The sequence below is a fragment of the Mytilus trossulus genome, chromosome 9 (assembly GCF_036588685.1).
Source record: "Mytilus trossulus isolate FHL-02 chromosome 9, PNRI_Mtr1.1.1.hap1, whole genome shotgun sequence".
NCBI lineage: Eukaryota > Metazoa > Mollusca > Bivalvia > Mytilida > Mytilidae > Mytilus > Mytilus trossulus.
Genome location: NC_086381.1, coordinates 56,242,841 through 56,257,281, shown reverse-complemented (window position 1 = coordinate 56,257,281; position 14,441 = coordinate 56,242,841). Strand labels below are relative to the sequence as shown.

Here is a 14,441-nt window from a genome sequence, read left to right as displayed (position 1 = left end):
ATTCTTTTAAAAGCATTTAATATACTTTAACTTGTGTTTGAAATACAATCTATTGATGTACACTTGAAGTATTTTTTCAGTATTAAATCTTTTGATAAATGAGTATTTAAAAGAAAGATATTTTAAAGAACTGTAATCTTTTTATCGTTTTAAAAGAATCGAATTTTTCAATGATATGTATTACAACTTTCCAACAACACGAATAACATGTATAATGAATCATTAAAAATACCGATAATTATTAAAGCATTTTGATTGGATATATTTGCTTTTGATGCATATTTAAAAGATGTTAAGCATTTATTTCAACATTACATCTACGTTTAAAAGATGAAGATGCAAGGATTTTTGTTAACAATTTCTGTACTCATTTTAACTACAACCCTAACTTACCGTACAGTCCATGCTGAAATTATAAAAAAGAAAGCAAGTACCTTTACAGTCAAAAGTGGAGAAACTATAACGTCTTCATCATACACCACAGACGTCTATTCAAAATCAGAATCAGCCTGTGCAGCTATGTGTGTATTAGATGATAGATGTTGTGTTGCCAGTTTTTCTGATAAATCTTCGATATGTCGTCTCGATAGAGTAGACAACTGTTGTGTTGCCACCGATAATGCCACAGGTTGGAGCGTTATGACAAGAAACCAGTACAGTAAGTGTCATTAACAATAACTAATGATTCATTTAAAAGTTCACATCATTCATATTATTCATTTTACAATACAATAACCGTTCTAGAAATAATCAAAAAGTCATACACATTACATTACCAAATCTTGAGGCTACATGACAACACTTCTTTGACAGTAACCTCTACCATAACATGTAGAGAACAAACTTGGAACAAAAAAATAATTATTGTAAATGAAAAAAAAAACAACATTGGAGCTGACTTTTATGGAAAATTTCTCCTCTGGTCACTAACGATTCAGCTATTTAAAAATTATAAATAACTCGTTTGTGATGAATCTTCATAAATAAAACACTGTTCCATTTTAAGGGTTTTTCTCAAGTTGGCTCGAATAAAATTATGTTTTACATTTAGAGTAAATATATGGGTCACATTTTCACTGGCTGGATATATAAATTTGGCGTGAGCTGTAATAGTGCGATTTGTTTATTTCTTACCGTAATCATAATGTATGCACATTCAAACAACCACCATAATTTAACACAGCACTTAACTGATGTAGATGTATCAAATTAGTTGAAATATTTAAATTTTATATATACTTTAATCAATTAATAACGTCAAGAAGTCATATTTTACCAGAAGTTACGATGATCTGAATTGTAAATCGATAAATGTCGTCTACGGATTAGAGTGCAACCTTTGCGGCTTGGTATACGTCGGTGAAACGAAAGGAAGGCTAAACAAACGTATGTGCGGTCATAGATCAGACATTAACCTCAATGCTAACGACATTCTATACCAGCATTTCAATCAGCCCGATCATTCCATCGTTTCTATGACAGTTCGAATTATTGAAAAAATATACCATAGCTCGAACAATCCTAATCTTTCAACGACTCTCCGTAGACAAAAAGAAGACTACTGGATTAGACAATTGGGAACTGCAACACCGTATGGCTGCAATGACAAAATTGATGGTATAGGTATTCTATCTAGTCCTTCGTGTAACTCGGTGAATGTGATGAATATTTTCAACTCGACTCCTCGACGTAGACGTAGTCATGGCCAACGTCATTATACATCACCCTCTCTGCATGATGTCTCTATTAATGACTTGCTGCCATGCATACAAAAACCGTTAGGTATTCATCACATTCGCACGAAACTTTATTCATTACCCCTTTCAAAACTTCATTCTCTGTTCAATTTATGTTTGGAATCCACTGTAACAAACCCTCATTCAAACCAATACAAACTACAAGCTATAATTTCGGATATTGCTAGTCACAGACTTTTCAAGCCAGTTCGCATTGGAAAAGATGAAAAAGAGAAAAGATCTTTTCTAAATCTTTCCTTTGCCAACAAAGGTCTCGATGGCGTCAACCTAGGCAATATCCTTCATCATAAATTAGTTCAATCGAAAATACCTCCTTATTTCAAAGACCAGTCTGTACCAATAATTTCTTATACCTATACCAAACCTATTGCAACTAAAATTTTCAATTACAAACGCGTTTTGCAGGATCTCGATATTGACGACTTCAAGTCTAAACCTCCTGATTGCACTTGTGCTAGTTCCCAATTCACATATAATCCTGCTGGCCACGTTATTACCGGTGACCTTAACATTGTTAATAACACTTCTCTACGAAACGTGTTATCGAAAGGTCCGAAATATCGTGAGCCTAAATCCATCAATTGGAAACACAACTTTAAAATTTTGATGGATTCAGTCGAGGATTATGCCAGGCAATGGGCTAAGCGCGAGAAGGAAGACGTAGACACTCTATCCGAATGGATTAAGGCAGTGAGGTCGTTAATACAAATCAGAATTAAGAAACTGAATGGGTCCATCAATGCCCAGGCTACGTCAATCTTCAAAGATCCAAATGTTGCTAAACACCTATCTGACCTCCATGATGAATATGTTGTTGTCCCCGCAGACAAAGCCCCAAATAACATCGTTTTTATCTGTCCAAGTCATTACATTAATTGCTTGATAAACGAATTAGGTATAGACAATTCACTTGGAAACCCAACATATACCCTCACGACACTTACCAAAGAGGAAATCCTGGATAATCATAGGTCTGTTCTTTGTTCCTTTGGTATTTCAACCACAGAATGAAGAACTGGATCTTCCATCACTGTATTGGATACCTAAACTACATAAGTGTCCTTACAAACAACGGTATATTGCTGGGTCTTCCAAGTGCTCCACGAAACCCCTTTCTAAATTATTAACATCCATTTTATCAGCAATCAAAGACGGGCTTCAAAGTTATTGTGAAACTGCCTATTCTAGAGGTGGCGCGAATCAGATGTGGATACTTAAAAATTCCAAAGATCTTTTAGAGTACATACAATCTAACTCTCTTTCATCTTGTAACAGTATTAAAACATTTGACTTTTCTACTCTTTACACAAGTATTCCACATTCCAAACTAAAAGACAAATTAAAAGAGTTGGTATTACTTTGCTTCATAAAAAAGAATGGCCAACGTAGATACAAGTATCTTGTCTTAGGGAGAGATAAATCATACTTTGTAAAGAACCATTCTGATTCAAACAAAAAATTCTCTGAAACCGATATTATCAAGATGCTTGATTTCTTGATTGACAACATATTTGTTACGTTCGGAGGACGTGTTTTTCAACAGACTGTCGGCATCCCAATGGGAACAAACTGTGCCCCTCTACTTGCTGACTTGTTTCTTTATTATTATGAGGCTGACTTCATGCAGGAACTTCTTAGGAAGAAAGATAAGAAGTTAGCAATATCCTTTAACTCTACTTTCCGCTATATAGATGACGTTCTTTCACTAAACAATTCAAAATTTGGTGACTATGTGGATCACATCTATCCCATCGAATTGGAGATAAAGGATACTACAGATACAGTCAAGTCGGCTTCATATCTTGACTTACATCTAGAAATTGACAATGAGGGTCGGTTGAAGACAAAACTTTACGACAAAAGAGATGATTTCAGCTTTCCAATTGTGAACTTTCCATTTCTAAGTAGCAACATTCCAGCAGCACCTGCATACGGGGTATATATCTCCCAATTGATACGATATTCCCGTGCTTGCATTTCCTATCATGATTTTCTTGATAGAGGGTTACTGCTCACAAGGAAGCTATTAAACCAAGACTTCCAAATGGTGAAGTTGAAATCATCCCTTCGTAAATTTTACGGACGCCATCACGAGTTGGTTGACAGTTATGGAATAACCGTTTCACAAATGATATCGGATATGTTCCTTACGTCGTAACTACAATCCCCTTCCCTTTCATGAATTTGACCTACCGAATTAGACTATTTACCGGATTTGTAATCACATAAGCAACACGACGGGTGCCGCATGTGGAGCAGGATCTGCTTACCCTTCCGGAGCACCTGAGATCACCCCTAGTTTTTGGTGGGGTTCGTGTTGTTTATTCTTTAGTTTTCTATGTTGTGTCATGTGTACTATTGTATTTCTGTTTGTCTTTTTCATTTTTAGCCATGGCGTTGTCAGTTTGTTTTAGATTTACGAGTTTGACTGTCCCTTTGGTGTCTTTCGTCCCTCTTTTAAATCAGTGATAAAAATGTAGAATTTCATATTTTGGATAATGATTTTGTTGATGAGGATATTTATTAATTTGTAATATTTCAATTTATTTCAATGTTTCAAATACTGTGAATCAAAACACACAATAAGTAAATCATCATGTCAAAAAGACACGTGATTTCAGAACCTATATCTAAGAGAGATTAAAACGAAATATTAATATGTCTGCATAGAAGCTTCGGCTAAAACATTCTTTAATAATCACCAGATTCCATCACCAAACGTCATGCAATACGATATCTATCTCCTCTTCACAGTTTAATTTTCAATATTTAAAACGTTCGGCGAGCCTCGGGTTTAAAAATTTAAATTCACATTTTCTGTACTGGACATGCTGGATGAAAAGATCGTATCACACTAGATACTGTTTTAAATTTTATCTATGAATAAACACGGAATGATCAAAACAAAACAATTTATTAAATTAAATGGTAGAGTTTTAATTTAGGTGAAATCTTTTGTTACCACTAAGAATTATTTAATTACAAATTATATATAGGACGAAATCACAGGCACTTGTTTCTGAAAAACAATTCTATATAGGTTTTAAAATATATTAATGGTTAGTTATCACTTTAGTATATATTTATTTTTGCATAGGCATTCCAAATAGAGTTTATTCTATATTGCTGTTTATGTTTTAAAAAAAGACCTAGTACGTTCATAAGTTAGTCATTGGTAATCAAACAACATTTTCTTACTTTACTGACATTTACTTGGCATTTCAATCTTATGTTTGGTAAATTGTTATCAGGCACAGCATCTAGTCTAGTCAAATTATGTAAGAGAACAAACTGAAAACACATAGATAATTGAGGGGCTTTGTATGCCCAAACTTTGGATGATATATACTTCACTGGAATTCGTACCATATATTTTCATTGTTTCTACTATATGTAAAGGACATTTAGAATATTCGTTTGATGTAGATGGTACTGACCAGGTCGTTGACTTCTTATAGTTTAGAATGACATGCCTAGAAGGATTTACTATGTGTTCAGCCTCAACAGAAATTAAACCACAACACACATAAAAGATGCGAGGAAGAGGGGTTTTGTCCGTTAGATTAAAATTAAAACATAATGAAGAAGTTATATACATGTACACGAATTTTTTTATAGAGAGCAGACACATACCGCATTTTGAATGATTATATTATGTACTTATAGCTTCAATGCCATGTACTGAATACATTCACTATGGTGTTTCCTCATATTACATTTTTGAGGAGCTTGAACAATGGGAAACAGCGAAGGTAAGCTTTTCATGATATGAATTCTAATATTGACATGTTATTATTTCATTGACAAAAATATATTGGCTGAATAAATGTTAGAATAACAAATGCAAAGAAAATGTTGATTTTCTTTGGGATGTTCTAAAGTACTGTCCTCATTTGCACAAACGTTACCCCTTAGTATTAAGAGAAAACAAAAATCCAACTTTCTACATTCGCACGTTAAAGCTGCATTTTTTGCATTTATTATGAAGTATGTAAACCCTATCAAAATACACATAATAAAATTAAGAAAAGATCAGTCGTGTCTTCGAATGTTTAAACTTTAGTGTTTGAATAACATTTTATATTTCTGAAGATATCAACGGAAAATCTAGCTATGTATGTTGAAATAGCTAGGGTATATTCCACCGTCTTTGATTTTCAAATACCAGAAAACAATCGATCTAGATCTTTTATAAAATGTTTGAGAGAAGTATGTGAAACAAAGAAAATGACATGTTAAATCATGTGTTGTGCTGTATCCCCCCCTAAAAAACCCAGATTACTTGTGTTTTATCCAACTTTGCCACATAAGGGAAGATAACTCATATGATTTGCACTTAAACATAGAAAATGACAAGTTAAACCATGTGTATGGCTGTATTTTACCACAAAACAAAGATTTCTTGTTTTTGATTCAATTTTTCCATCTCACACATAAAAGCATATAATTGCGATAAAGTTACTTTTACATAAAAATATGTTAGGAATTTACCTATTTTATTACATGTTTGTAGCAATAAAACGAATCCCGTGACACCACTTTCTCTTGTTTTTATCTGAAAGCATATTTTTAAAGCTATCTTCTCATACCTTATCTCAAAATTCTATATGTATCATGTGTATAGTGTAGTTTTCGTTTTAAGGACAACAAAAGGGTTTTCAATTTCATAATTTATATAAAAATCTGACGATTTTGCTCAACCTGTTTTTTTCAGAAAAAAAATAATATAAACTTCATTTTGCCAAATTATTAAAAGATTCTATGGATTTCAATTTAGACAACCCATCTACCTTAAACATCATATCGGTGACCAAACTTATTCTTTTTGTCTTTTAAAACTCAAGCAACGGGATGGACTCAGTACCATGTCTTACAGATTTTTTTACATTAAGTGCATTCAGAGCAATTGGTTTCCTAGAAAAATTCATATCTGAGTTTGGAATGAAAAAACGACGAATAACAAGCTAAAACGGAAAGTCCCAAATCAAATGGCAATCACAAAAAGACATATAGATAAATAACTTCGGCAAAAATGAGAGACAATAATACAAGAGTATCATAGAACAATAACACAATGACGGGAAGTTTAAGTACAAAGCCTTGTAATTTCTAAAAAAGACGCAAAAAGGTATAAACATCCAGCACATTATCAAAACTGAAAGACAAAAATACAAAAATGTTCATAATACAATAACACAATAACGGAATGTTTATACGTCAAACAAATATCAACAAAGAGAGACTAAAAAATAAAAGTAGTATTTATAAAGGCAATTACAATAATACCATAACACTGTATTAAGATGATAAACCACGTCACTACCCAGATTCTATACTTTAGAACCATTGTTAATTCTTTGTGAATTTGAAACGGAATATTCATCATCAAGTTCTTGATACCACCCGATGGACTTTTTTTAAGAAAAAGGACGAGACGCTAATTAATATGTTCCTGGCTAATCAACTTTCTGCTCAAACACTGGTCACGTTTTACAAAGTTTGAGTAGGAGCTTCAAGCTCTTGATACCGAATAAGTTGGGAAATGTATAGTACCAGAACATTCGATAGGTCTAAACATTTACTGATAGTCGTATTCTCGATTAAGAAATTCCTAAAGTAATTTCAAACAATTATTGATTCGCGCAAAGCAAGACAATACTTCTGTGATGACGCTAGCAGACTCGATCATTTGGAATTTTTCGATGTCCTTTAGTGTTCCTTTTTTTTAATATTAGTTTTTGTTCTTCTTCATTTTTTAGGAGAATTGTGAAAGCTTGAGAGGGAAACTAGCGGAACTGGAAACATTTGCGGAGAATCAGTTCATTAAAGATGAATTGATGACCAGAAATACCGGAGGTGAATTATTATCATATGCATATTGGGTCTTTTATGATTTACAATGTTATTCTTTATTTTGCCATAACTTTTGACGACAAAAAACATGTCTGGTATTTAGAAAATAAACGAGGTATCTTTAATGATTGTTTTATTTTGATATTATTGAACTTCAACATCTTAGAATCTGATCAACTAACAATTTGACATACGATGTATTGATCTTGAAACTATGTTGAAATATAGAATGTTCACATTCATATAATAGTGCCAGTGTTTTATTGAACTTAATCTCATATATATTTTATACCTCACTTAACTGATATTTTTAATATGATTATTACTACATTACCATGTTTTACATTTTAAACAAAAGATTTAATTAAATTGCCAATCAAAAAACTACCCACTAGGGACTAAAAGGGTTTATGAATATAGGTCAACGCACAACATTGAACATTGTTTGAATCAATACTGTTAGACAACCTCACAATGACATGGCATATCAAATGTGAAATAGTTAAGATTATTAAAAAAATCCTATTATTCCCCCCCTCGTAAAAAACATAAGAAATAACGCAATCATTTTTGTTTAATGATAACAAAACAATTAATCAGTATTCCTGTTTGCCTATCAAATTGAAATATGGGTCATACATTGATATCAATGAAATTGTCATATTTTTCAACTTTTCAACCAATATAAACAATGATAAAAAGTCTTCGAGCACAAATTTGGTATATAAGTTTGAATACTTGATTTTCCGAATACTAACATACATGTATCATGTGTATGTAAAGCATTTATTTGTAATTAGTTTGATTCGATGTAGAGAAGTGCACCAATGTAACAGATACTTTTCAGCATGAAATGTATACTATCAACATCAGAATTGCAAATACATCACAAAAATCAAAATAAATCAACAACAAAAAAACCAATAACCACAAAACACAACGATGCTGCTGATTACACATGAGCATAAGCATAACAGCTTATATCTAGACATGTTAAGTTCTCTGAATATATTTGGAGTACACGTAATCCAGTCCAGAGGAAGCTTTATCAATCTTTAAAAGATAATATTACTTTTGTTTGTCCTCCTGGCTAGTTGGTTTTGTAACCTCTCTCCTTGTTTTGTACATTAGTATTTAGTGTACATAGTTTTTGTTTTGTTATCTCTGTACTGATGTCATGTATTGGCTTTATGAGAATAAAGATACATGATTGTGTAAGACAACAAGTATTGATTTCTATTTTTATTTTTTACGACAAATGTAGCATGTCGATAATTTTTATATGCACTATTTTGAATACACAGTTTTTCATTGACAATTCCAAACTATTCAAACAAAGACTCATCAACAGTAGATAAAGCGAAGGCATTGTAACATAAATGTTTTTAAATACTATTATTTATATCTGTTTTCCTAGTAAATGGATACTGGATCGGAGGTTATAATTTCCACAATGATAACGACATGGAATGGGTGAGTCAACCAGACCAGCCAATGACATTTAATGACATGGGACCAGGCCAACCTGATGACTGAGATATGCATGGTAATGTGGAAAGACTTTGCTTTCCAATGGGGTGATTATTTGTGTCACATTCCGCTTCCATATATATGTGAATTCATGCACCAATAAACCAGTATGAAACCAGAATATATTCTCCATCCGTTACTATGCATATGTAATGATGTAGCTGTTCGATGTTTGGAAACAATGTTAAGGAGCATGTAATTTAAATGCATATGATTTTGTATTCAGAGGACTAGGGGCCAGTTTAAGGACGCCTTCGGGTGCAGGGATTTCTTGCTACATTGAATACCTGTTGGTGACCTTTTGCTGTTGTTTTTTCTATGTTCGGGTTGTTGTCTTTTGACACATTTTTCATTTCCATTCTCAATATTATTATTATTAAAAGTATCAATTGTTATTGACAGAAACACTTATGAAAGTGAAACAGGAATGTCCTTTGACATGCAATACGTTTCTTTTATTCCATTTTGTTTTATATCTATCAGAAAGAAGAAAACGAACAATACTCATAATGATCCCTATACATTCATTGAGTTTCACCTTGTACGTCGTAAATGAGTTTTGTTGCGAATACTGTACCAAACAAAACATTCCTTTTATCATATATAGATATAGGAAGATGTGGTATGAGTATTAATGAGACAACTATATATCCAAGTCATAATTTATACAAGTAAACCATTATATGTCAATGTACGGGCTTCAATAGGATATATTATTAAATGTACCTTATTTTTTTTGTATATTTTTGTATTGAGTTTTCGCAAAGATAGTTTATCTTAAGTAAAGACACACACCGTAGAGTATCAAACGATATGATAAAGATGTCAAAGAGTTTTCGGGTTGTTTGTCTTTACTTTCTCGCCCTAATTGTCGTGCAACACATAGGTCTGACCAACTCCTATTTCATCAGCAGAACATGTGTATAAAAAGTAAATTCACAAAAATACTGAACTCAAAGGAAAATCACGTCGGAAAGTCCATAAACATATAACAAATCATATGACAAAACACATCATAAATGGATGGACAAGAACTGTCATATTCCTGACTTGGTACAGGCAATTTCACATGTAGAAAATGGTAGATTAAACCTGGTTTTATAGCGCTAATCCTCTCCCTTTGATGACAGTCTTATCAAATTTTGTTATTTTATAGAATGACCTATATCACTACCTTAAGCAGCTACAGTATCATCAAAACCATTAAGAGGTAGGCACGACAGGAGCAAAAGGAACAGTCATACGAAATCATAAATTCATATCAGATATAAGCGGCAACATCAATACCAAATCCTTACCCTAAACAAAACTAACGCATACACAGTTATTACTATAAGCAATTTGGATAACAGATACTCAGATGTTTCAATGGACTACCATATTATCTTTAAGAGAATCTCCCATAAGCGAGGTTGACACAAACAGAGATTTAATCTAAAGATGCAGCCACATCCCATCCGTTGTATGCTAACCTTGTCGGTTGCTTTTTACTTTTAATCCATTCATAAGCATCTGCAATAACCATAAAACGATGAATGTAAAAGTGCAGTATAACAGTCTTACATTAATAAAAAACGAAATATCAACAGTACGGTGCAGAATTTTCTCGCTGTGTTGAAGACACATGGGTGACCTTCGGCTGTCTGTATTTTTGTACTTTGGTCGGTGGGGTTAGGGGGTCTCTTTCACACATTTTTATTTTGATTATCATAAGGAAGATTTTTTCTGTCGGTTATTATTCTTTCTGACTGTCTATCCTTAAAGTTTAAACACAAATGAAGATTTCTACAGATTGCAATAAGTACATTGCAACTCTTTTGCCACTGTCGATCTGAATTTATATAGTTGCTATAACAGACGAACTTTCTGAAGGCCTAAGTTGTATATTTGGGTTTTGAAAAGTGAATATGAATAAATTAGTTATTCTTCTGAAAACGAAAGAAAACAACAGATTTACAAAGTTGTTCATAGCAAGGCATTATTTCTATTCAGAACGTGCGTCAATTTAAAAAAGCACACTTTAATATTCATGTTTTGTTGTTGTTGGGTTTGTTTGGGAGTTTTTTTTTGTTTTTTTTTAGGGGGGGTGTAAATAATGTCGCTTGCTTTTACCTTTAATTCATCCATAATCAGACGCAATAACCATAAAACGATGAATGTAAAAGTTCAGTATAACAGTCTTTTTTTTTGGCCTCAGAACTATTATGGCGTCTTAGTATTTTGAATTGCCCGTTTGTATCTTTGGTATCTTTCTCACACTGGGCAAGTCCACTTGAATCAAATCATAATTGACCTGGATTGTCATTTTTCTTTCCAAAAGTTGGAGGTCTATCCAGGCACTCACGTTTCCCTCACAAATAAAAATTGGCTATCAGCAAATAGCAAAAAAAATGTTAAAAGTGGCGTTAAACACTAGTCAACCAATAAAGTCTGTCGGTTTTATTAAGTATTAATTTTTCTTCTACAACGTAGACAAGATTGATAATATTTCAATATTGTTCATTCCATGATACGTTATTTATTCTACGTAGTAATACTCGTTACGATTAATTATCTTTTACTTCCAAAATAACAAAGTACATTGTCGTCATTAAGGTTAAGATAAACATTACAAGAAAGTATATTACGAAAATTTAATTATGTAGATAGACAAAGATATACAGTTGTATTGATGCTATAACATTTATCGGAAGACATTCAAACAGATGTTATCTTGTATTACATGTAATACACTAATCGAGAAGGGATGTTGAACAACAAACAAACCGGATAATATCATTTCACATGTTTCATTAAATTAAATTTTAACAAGTATAATTTTCATCTTACGTCATTATCTTGTATAAAATCTTAAAACTTTAATTAAGTTATTTAAACATTAAAATTTTGTCAAACAGTAAACGTAACATTTACTTAATATGTAAGTATATTTAAATTCATAAAATATTTGAAATTTAATGCAGACCTGAAAGTCTCAAAGTCATAGGATAGCATGGGATCTGTTATATGTTAAACCAATAAGAAAGTACGTGGTTTCGTGAAAAGTGCCCAGCGCAATTTGCATATTATCTCTTTTTATAAAAGCGTTATTGCATTTTATTTTAAATTCTTTATATAAAGTCCTTGTTCTCAGGTTTTAGCATCCATAATTTTTAAATAGTAATTATGTGTAGGTCATTGAATATCGTGATGAGAGCTAACATTCAATTGTGTATTTCAAATATTATCTAGCATTGCAAATGTGAAGGATGGGGTCTGGATAAGGGTTTTTGCATTCTTTATTTTTTATGGCTGTTTTACTCAATTCTTATAGATATTGTCTGTTATTCCTTATTCTTTAGTTTTGTAACAAAATCATCTTTTTTCTTTATAAGTTTGGTGCATCAGTTTACACATATTGTCAATTATTCTCTATTCTGTAAACCCAACCAACACCCTCAATGATTCTTTTTACGTTTATTGTAACGATATAGTGGGGGTTTGGAGTCGACAATTTAATCAAAGGTTTGCTTAGAAAAATATTAATAATATATGTTTCAATTAAAATTTGAACCACAACTATTTGAAGGCTTTTAATTTGCTTGTTTTATAGGGAGTGCTTTTAATGAAATACAAAAGTCAAAGGAACTCAAATGCTATTTATTAGGACACTTTTCTTTGTTGCTTGCTCAATATATAAATACTAAAATTATACTGTATCAAATTATTGAACATATACTGCAAAGGGATAGTTATGATACTAAAAAACGTTTGCTGTAGAAACAGGTCTACTTTGTTAAATACTATATGAAAATACGTATTGTAAGAAGTTATTTGTCCTTTAGGAGGTGTTTTCTACAAAATCATGAACAATACATAGTTAGAAACAAACTTTTTATTTCTTACAATTCTTTTAGATTTAAAAGGTCTTCTGATTGACTGAAAGAGTTTAGCGACTAGACATATTGTTCACACGTGACCGTAGTGTAGTAAACATTGTTCTCATGATTTCCTCTTTTAAAATATGCAATTCAAAATTGAATGGTGTACTAAATAATAATCCTTGTACCTTTAACAACTATTGAATTATACAGTATGATAGTAATTCTGCGCGGATTACTATACATATAATTTAATCATATTTCGTCATAAACTGAAAAAGTATACAGTCATACCTGAAATTAACAACTACATGTAAGAGTTTTAACATGGAAGAATGTCTGGCTTGGAGCTATTTTCATTTATGTAAAACAATTTGAGATGTCCTTTTTTTCTTTTCTTTTTACTTTTTAGCCATTATCGTGATTATGTTCTATTCTCTGTCTTATGGCATGAATATGACAATTTTGTTCTTCTTCAAATATTCCGTATCTTTGTACATTGTTTGTTGGCGTATGTGTTTGTGGCAGTTTGGTGTTTCTGTCCTTCTATTGTTCACCACTTATAGTAGATGTATTAGATGGGTTTGATTTGAAACCCGGATTTGTTTTCCCTTTGTTGGTTTATGACTATTGAACAGCAGTAAACTACTGTTGCCTTTATTTAACATTTCAATATTCTCTATTTGTGTTGCTTTGAACACGTATTTGCGTGTCACTTTACGGTGCGAGCTAAGGTTGAATGTTAAAGATCTTTATATGTTTGTCTTAACAAAAAATCATTTTTGTTAAATAAATAGTCGCTTAAGGTGCAAAACGATATCTATTTAAAATCGATAACAGTTCTTTTTCGTCAATTCCTTTTTTTTACAGCTGTTCATAAAAAAGTTTATCTTCTTCTACCGATTACAAGAAAGACTTTGGTGACAGAGTGTTGAATATTCTAATCAAATGGCACATGTCATTCAGTCACGCTATGTCCAATTACATCATACACAATTCATAATGTATCATGCTCCAAGGATACTATAACCACGAGAAAACTGCTGAGCCTACTATTTGAAAACATATGAACAAAGACAATATTGATATTGCACAAATATTTTTTTTTTCTAAATGTAATGTAAAAAATGACGATAAGAGCACTGAAATTCTGATTTAAAACCCATAGTATTGACTCTATGCTTATGTTTTATTATCTTTGATATCGTATTTTCTTAAACAAATCTAGAATATTTCGTTCAATCTAGATATTTTTATAATAATTTTTTTTTTTTTAGTTTTTAGAAGAATTTAAAAGGAACTATGAAGTTTGCTGTGTGTTTAGTTGCCTGTGTGTTGTTGGTCTTCGTAGAAGGTAAGACACGATGCATCCAAAAGAGAGAGGCAAACGTTACCAAACGGATTTTCAAACTCAAAAGTAGCAAACAAACTGACAATATAA

The 14,441-nt window shown here is 31.9% G+C and overlaps 1 protein-coding gene across 1 annotated transcript; it reads left to right on the top strand.

The window, feature by feature from the left end:
• The first annotated feature begins 330 nt into the window (after positions 1-330).
• LOC134684777 (uncharacterized) lies at positions 331-9,146 on the top strand. Its single transcript, XM_063544084.1, has 4 exons — positions 331-658; positions 5,424-5,509; positions 7,517-7,613; positions 9,028-9,146. The coding sequence occupies exons 1-4, from the start codon at positions 331-333 to the stop codon at positions 9,144-9,146; spliced, it is 630 nt and encodes a 209-aa protein (XP_063400154.1).
• Positions 9,147-14,441: the final 5,295 nt, after the last annotated feature.